General features: G+C 40.1%; 1 protein-coding gene across 2 annotated transcripts in view; it reads left to right on the forward strand.

Moving 5' to 3' along the window:
- anln (anillin, actin binding protein) overlaps nt 1–5,645 on the forward strand; it is a 97,782-nt gene extending 92,137 nt beyond the window's left edge. For both annotated transcript variants that reach the window (XM_085988960.1, XM_085988961.1), the window contains 2 exons: nt 1,398–1,570; nt 3,913–5,645. In XM_085988960.1, coding sequence (XP_085845086.1) covers nt 1,398–1,570; nt 3,913–4,057 — 318 coding nt within the window. In that variant the 3' untranslated portion in view covers nt 4,058–5,645. The remainder of the gene's footprint in view (nt 1–1,397; nt 1,571–3,912) is intronic.
- Nucleotides 5,646–8,276: the final 2,631 nt, after the last annotated feature.

The raw sequence follows: 8,276 nt of genomic DNA on the forward strand, positions 1-8,276 counted from the left end.
CCACCCTTACTTCCTTCCCTCAGCAAGCTAGAATGCATCCCATCTGGACTAGGTGACGTTTCTACTTTGAGCACTGCCAACCTTTTAAGTATCTCCTCTTTATTTTTATCCTATCCAAGTTCTCTCCTCCTTTTACTGTGACATTGGCAGCATCCTCTTGTGAAAACAGATGCAAAGTACTCATTTAGTACTTCAGCCATGCCCTGCCTCTCTCAAAAGATTTTCTTTTTGGTTCCTAATCGATCCCACCCTTCCTTTTACTCTTTATAAAAGACTTTTTAGTGATCCCTTTTATGTTACCCGATAATCTTTACTCATACACTTTCTTTGCCTCTCTTTCCTTTATCAATTCTCCTCTGCACTTTCTGTATTCTTCTTGATTCATTACTGTATTATGAACCTGACATTTATCATGAGCCTCCTTATTCTGTTTCATTTTGATCTCAGTATCTTTAGTGATCCATGGAACTCTAGCTTTTGATGCACTTTCTTTCCCCCTGATAGGAATGTGTTTAGTCTTTACGCAAAATATCTTCCCCCCCCCCCCCCCCCCCCCCCCCTTGAAGGCCTCCCATTGCTCATTTAGTGTTTTATCTGCCAATCTTTGATTCCAATCTACCTGGCCAGATCCCTTTTCAACTCACTGAAATTAGCCCTCTTCCAGTTGAGTATCTTCACCGTTGATTGTTCCATGTCCCTTAAGTTCTGCTTTAATACTACATGTTCCAAGCTTTCACTTTTAAAAAGAAAAATTGATTAATTTGGAGTTCTCTGATTCCATGTTTAGTAGATTTTAGATTGAATTTAAATATTCTGGTAAATAATAACTGAAAGCACCAGAAATTGCCACAATTGTTTGGATTAGCTAACACCCAGATTAGTGCATTGCATAAAAATGCAGTTTTAAGTGTCTGGTCCAATGAAACACTGTGGATGCTGGAAATCTGAAATAAAAACTGAAAATGCTGGAAGTACTCAGCAGGTCAGGCAGTATCTATGTAGAGAGAAACCGAGTTAACGTTTCAGGTCGATGATCTTTTGTCAGAACTGAGGAAAGGTTGTCAACCTGAAACGTTAACTCTCTTTCTCTCTCCACAGATACTGCCTGACCTGCTGAGTATTTCCAAAATTAACTTCAGGTCCATTTTGAAGATATGATTACATTTTTGGTGTGGAAATGTATTAGAAAAGTGAAGTTGCTTATGTAATTTAAGATTACAACACATCTTTTCAATTATTGATCAGATCTGGTATTGAGAGAGTGCAGAAGCATGTCTTAAATTTTATGCTCTGTCTAGATTTTTACTGATCCTGCTTGTAGATTTGGTTTTGAGATTTATTGAGCACTAATGTGCCTATATGTAGATGTGATTAAACAACTCTTTATTTACTTGCAGAACCCACTTGGCCGTGTAAACCTGGCTAATTGTACGAGCAGAAAAATAGAGCCAGCTAATCGTGAGTTCTGTGCTCGACCCCACACTTTGGAACTCATCACTGTAAGACCTCAGCGAGAAGATGACCGAGAGACTCTCGTCAGTCAGTGCAAGAACACACTCTGTGTCACCAAGTAAGCAACGGAGTCAATCACTTTGATGGACAGAGTTCTGTATGAAATTTCTGTGCCTTGGTAAAGTACTGCCAATCTCTGTATATTGCTTTGTCAGAATGATACCTGGGCTTAAAAGGTTAAATTATGAGGACAGGTTGCATAAACCTGGTTTGCATTCCCTTGAGTTTAGAAAGTTGAGTGGTGATCTAATCAAGTTTAAAATGATGAAGGGATTTGATCGGGAAGGTATAGAAAAGCTATTTTCTCTGGTGGAAGAATGCAGAACAAGGAGACATGATCTTTAAAATTACAGCTAGGCCATTTTGGAGGGAAATCAGGAAGCACTTTTTCACACTAAGTAGTAGAAATCTGGAATTCTCTTTCCCCAAAAGGCTGTGGATAGTGGGACAGTTGGAGCTTTCAAGACTGCGATTGATAGATTTTTGCTAGGTAAGCGTATCAAGTGATCTGGAGCTAAGGCGGGTAAATGGAGTTGAGGCATAGATCAGCCATGATCGTATTGAATGGCGGAGCAGGCTAGAGGTGCTGAATGGCCTACTCCTGTTCCTATTACTAACCTTTGTTCAGGTCACGATCTAACCTGTCTGTCTTCAGGGCTTCTATCAGGAATGCCGTACCATGGAGTGATGGGACATTGGTCTGCACTTGTAAGTTCTTGAACAGTGAGCTTCTGAGTCCAACCATGCTGCTGTGGGCCATGGATGAGCAAACAAAAATTAGGACTAATTGTTCTACTAAATACTTATATTTTAATAGAACCCTTTCACTTGCTGTATGGAAGCTGGGATAACCCTGTCTTTTAATACTATTCCCTTCCTTCCTTTTATTGGCGATCAAGAGAATGAGAGGGAACATCACTAAATCCCAGCCAGTATTCCATATCCGAGATATGTGTATATGATGGGAAACCGGGTGCACATGACGCAGCAAGTCTGCTGAGAGCCGTAGTCGAAGAGATGTGGTGCAAATGAGTATCACTGCTGTGTGGTTTCAAATTAGATTCATTCCTTACCACAAAATTTGCAAAAAATTGAGTTTTGCAGAACAGATTGTTTTGTGTAACATTATATAGCCCATAAACTGTGAGGAGGATGCAAAGAGCCTGCAAAGAGATATAGGCAGGTTAAATGAGTGGGCAATAAGGTGGCAGATGGAGTATAATTTGGGGAAATGTGAGGTTATTCACTTTGGTAGGAAGAATAGAAAAACAATATTTTTTAAATGGTGAGAAACTAATAAATGTTGGTGTTCTGAGAGATTTAGGTGTCCTAGTACAAGAAACAGAGTTAGCATGCAGGTATAGCAAGCAATTAGGAAGGCAAATGTCATGTTGGCCTTTATTGCTAGAGGGTTGGAGTGCTACAATTGTACAGGGCTTTGGTGAGACCACACCTGGAGTACTGTGCACAGTTTTGGTCTCCTTATCTAAGGAAGGATATACTTGCCTTAGAGGTGCAATGAAGGTTCACTGGATCAGTTCTGGGATGAGAGGGTTGTCCTATGAGGAGAGATTGAAAAGATTGGGCCTATCCTCTCTGGAGTTTAGAAGAATGAGAGGTGATCTCATTGAAATATATAAAATTCAATGGCAATTGACAAGATAAATGCTGAGAGATTGTTTCCCCTGGCTGGAGAGTCTAGAACTAGGGGGCATAATCTCAGGATAAGGGGCCAGCCTTTTAAGACTGAGATGAGGAGGAATTTTTTCACTGGGGGTTGTGAATCTTTGGAATTCTCTGCCCCAAATGGCTGAGTTGTTGAGTGTATTCAAGGCTGAGATTGATAGATTTTTGGACTCTAGGGTAATCGAGGGATATGGTGATAGGGCAGGAAAGTGGAGTTGAGGTTGAAGATCAGCCATGATCTTATTGAATGGCGGAGCAGGCTCAAGGGGCCATGTGGCCTACTCCTGCTGCTAATTCTTATGTTCTTCTAGGTTGTTGCAATTGTTAACTTCCAGGTATCATGCTAACAACATTGTGCTATATGCTTTACTTGCATAATGTATTTGTACTCCATTGTAGTTCTGCTTATATTTATATTGGTGAGACAATTAAGCATATTTTCCATAATCAATTTACTATGACTTGTTGGATAAGCATTTTCCCTGTGTCAGAAATTGGAGTGATGATTCTTCGTAGCTGGAGGTGGGTAAACCACCAAGTGGATAGGGTAAGGGAAAATTGACTAGATCTGCTGAGGGAGAGAAACAAAGACAAAGCTAAAAGTGATTGGATGTAAGCTTGTTTGAATTACAATGTAAGAATTGAATAATGATGTGCAATTTAAATATTTTATTCTGACTCTTAACACAATCTTAATTTTTCCCCCAACTCCAGGAACTGGCTGTCTGCTGACACCAAGGATGAACGCAACCTCTGGATGCAGAAGCTGAATCGGGTCCTAGTTGATCTGCGGACCTGGCAACCAGATGCCTGCTACAGGCCTCATGTCCTGTTGAAGGAGATTGAACACCATTATTAACCAGGTTTATTTACCATTTTAGGATCACACCCTTAAGTGGAACTGAAACATTATGAGTGTTGAACAAGTGCAAATACTTATGGCATTTTGTACATTAAATGTTACTGAACAGTCAGTACACTGGCAAAAACCAGTACACTGCAGTGGCTGAAGAAAATGTGTTTATAGCAGAAAAGATGTATAGATTGATCGACAGTAACATTATTAGGTGAAAGAGGGAAGATGATAGATCATTTTGGATGACCTTGATTATATTATATAATGTTTTATAGAAAACGGCTTTGCCTTGAGCTTCGAATTACAGCTGTTCTTTCACAATTGAAAAGATGCCACAGATCTAAGTACTCTAAAGACCCGATCAGCTGTAACTTTCATGGGTCGGATTTTATTCGTAAAATAATATTTGTAGCTTTGAGGTCATTTTAATGAACTGTGGATATCAACTACTTGCGGATAAGAGGAGCTGAATTTATAAACCATATCTTTAAAATATATTGTTAATTGTGCTATTGTCCTTCAGCCATGACGAAGAGCCAACTGGGTCCAGAATGGCAACATAGCCACCAATTATGTTGGTGCACATCAGCCAACACGTGTTTTTAAGGGTGGGATGGGTCTCAATCCATCCCCTCCATAGGGTGCAACTCCCATTTAGTAGTCCAACCAAGAACCAGCAAAGTTTGCACACAAGGGCAAGTGACTTACAAATGAGTGAGATTGTGTACTGAACCCTCAATGAGAGTGCTGCACACTACCCAGTCTATTGGGTTGTCACATCAAGAATCCTAAGATTGTTGGCCTGGCTCATGGACTGATTCTAGAAAATATCAAGTTGAAATATGTGAACACTTGTTTCTACAAACCGCAGTTTGAAGCACTGGAGCTTTTGAGGTACCAGAATACACTATGCAATAATTTCAAACTTATTTTTAATTATGCTGCTATATATTACCTGCTTGATGCTTGCAGGCTGTGACATTTAACTTTAGCAAACAGCATTTTAATAAGATTCTACACTGTTAAAGAATGTACACAGACCCTTTTTTTGGGAGAGATTTATTAAACACCACCAATTGTTTTTTGTGAACATCATTGTGAGTTATTTAATCTAATCCTACTTAAAATATGTTCAGGCCTGATTTTTCCCCTCCATGCTTTAAGCTACTTTGTACTACAATAATTTGTGAACTCCACTTGTAAGAATTTTAGGATGGATAATTTTTGATTATGCTGATGATGGGCATACAATGATTTTGATCCCAAGTTCATGATGCCATCATAGAATGTATTGAAAAGGGTTCACATCATAGTTATTGCCCCAGCTGTAGTTTTTACAGCTATTAAATGTATGTGCCAAATAAGTACTGTGTTGACACTAACAAACTTGTATTAAATGCAAAATTATTGTACCGTTTCTATTTCCAGTAAGTTTACATTCTCCTTTTCTCCTCCATCTTTGTCCTGTCTGCCTTCAATCTTGCCATTTTATCTAGCTTCATTTCTTAAAATGTTTTATTGTATTATTACAAGACCGTCTTATGCACATTGTTTAAAAATAAACTACTTCAAAATACATAACCACCTCAAAGATGATATGCTCCTGGATTGATTAAACTTGTATTAAATTCAGTTTCTTTTGAAAAAGGGTTTCAAACAAACTTAACCCTTTGAACGCAGCAGTCACATTCTTTTATGTCCTCCATCTACTCATCTGACCAATGTAAGAATTGCAGAAGCCATGCCCTTTTAAGATCTTTTGGACATCAGTCCCCTGATGCTTTTGTGCCCATATAAAAACAAAGCGTTGCTGATGTGTTTTTCCCTGCCAATATAAATCACGTGTCCTCAGCACCCCATGTTGGTGCAAGTTGCCCAAGTTCAGAACATTGGGTTTCAGCTCTTTGTAGTTTGGTGTTATAGGTCACCCCCCAAAAGCCCAGGTTGAGACACTTTCCATACTAAGAATACAGGATGTTCTAAGATGGGTTTACAGTGTATATGTATGTGAATGCATGAAGTGTAGTAAACAAGGTAAGTGAGCTGCAGGCACAAATAGCCACATGGGAATATGATTTTGTGGCAATAACAGACCTGGCTCAAAAAAAGGTCAGGATTGGGTATTAAATATTCCTGGTTATAAGGTTCAGGAAAGATAGGAGGTGGTGTGGCAGTATTGGTTAAAGAGGATGTTACAGTGCTGGAGAGGGAGGATGTCCTGGGGGGTCAAGGACAGAATCTATGTGGCTAGAGTTAAGAAATAATAGAGGTGGCATTACACTACTAGGTGTATTCTATAGACCACCAAACAGTGGGAAAGATATGGAGGAGCAAATTTGCAGAGAAATTACAGAGAGGTGTGAGAACTATAGAGTTTTAATAATGGGGGACTTCAACTATCCTAATATAGACTGGGATCGTAATAGTATAAAGGGCAGAGAAGGGCAAGAATTTCTGAAGTGTACTCAGGAGAACTTTCTTGATTTATGTTTCCGGCCCAACAAGGGAGGAGGCATTGCTGGATCTGGTTCTGGGGAATGAGGTAGGTCAAGTGGAGCAAGTGTCAGGAGGTGAACATTTAGGGAACAGTGATCATAGTATCATAAGGTTTAGATTAGCTATGGAAAAGGACAGGGAGCAATCTAGAGTAAAAATGTTGAACTGGGGAAAGGCCAATTTCAATGGGATGAGAACGGATCTGGCCCGGATAAACTGGAATCAAAGATTGACAGGCAAAACTGTAATGGAATAATGAGCTGCCTTTTTAAAGAGGAAATAGCTCCGGTACAGTTGAGGTACATTCCCACTAGGGGGAAAGGCAGGGCAACTAAAGTCAGGCTCCCATGATGACAAAACCTAGAGAATATGATGACGCAGGAAAAAAGCGCGTATGACAAATGTCAGGTTGCAAATACATCTGAGAATCAGGCTATATATAGTAAGGTGAGAGGAGAAGTGAAAAAGAAAATAAGAGGGGCAAAGAGAAGGTATGAGAATAGAATGGCAGCCAACAAAAAGGTAATCCAAAATTCTTCTATAGGCATATAAATAATAAAAGGGTAGTAAGAGGAGGGGTGGGGCAGATTAGCGACCAAAAAGGAGGCCTATGCATGGAGGCAGAGGGTATGGCTGAGGTACTAAACAAGTACTTTGCATCTGTCTTCACCAAGGAAGAGGATGCTGTCATAGACATAGTGAAGGAGGAGGTAGTGGAGACGCTTGATAGGATAAAAATTGATAGAGGTATTAGAAAGCCTGGCTGTACTTAAAGTAGATAAATCACCAGGAGCGGATGGGATGCATCCAAGGATGCTGAGGGAATTGAGGGTGGAAATCGTGGAGGTACTGGCCATAATATTCCAATCTTCCATAGATACGAGGGTGGTGCCAGAGGACTGGAGAATTGCAAATGTTACACCATTGTTCAAAAAAGGGTGTAAAGATAAACCCGGCAACTACAGGCCAGTCAGTTTAACCTCGATAGTAGGGAAGCTTTTACCAACAGTAATCGGGGACAAAATTAACAGTCACTTGGATAGGTGTGGATTAATTAAGGAAAGCTAGCACGGATTTGATAAAGGCAAATTGTTTTCAACCAACTTGACCGAGTTTTTTGATGAGGTAACGGAGGGTTGATGAGGGTAATGCAGTTGACCTAGTGCATGTGGATTTCCAAAAGGCGTTTGACAAAGTGCCACATAATGGGCTTACCAGTAAAGTTAAATGGAATAAAAGGGACAGTGGCAACATAGATATGAAATTGGCTAAGTGATGGGAAACAAAGAGTAGTGGTGAACGGTTGTTTTTCGGACTGCAGGAAAGTATACCGTGGTGTTCCCCAGGGGTCGGTTCTAGGACCACTGCTTTTCTTGATATACATTAATGACTTGGACGTGGGTGTACAGGGCACAATTTCAAAATTTGCAGATGCCACAAAACTTGGAAGTATAGTGAACAGTGAGGAGGATCGTGATTGACTTTAAGAGGACATAGACAGGCTGGTGGAATGGGTGGACAAGTGGCAGATGAAATTTAATGCAGAAAAGTATGACGTGATGCATTTTGGTAGAAAGAATGGGGAGAGGACATATAAACTAAAGGGGGTGCACGAACAGAGACCTGGGGGTATGTGTGCACAAATCATTGAAGGTGGCAGGGCAGGTTGAGAAAGCAGTTAAAAAGGCTTGCGGGATCCTGGGCTTCATAAATAGAAGTATAGAGT

Source organism: Somniosus microcephalus, chromosome 5, assembly GCF_052327205.1.
Source record: "Somniosus microcephalus isolate GS21.2 chromosome 5, FLI_Smic_1.0, whole genome shotgun sequence".
NCBI classification, from domain to species: Eukaryota; Metazoa; Chordata; class Chondrichthyes; order Squaliformes; family Somniosidae; genus Somniosus; species Somniosus microcephalus.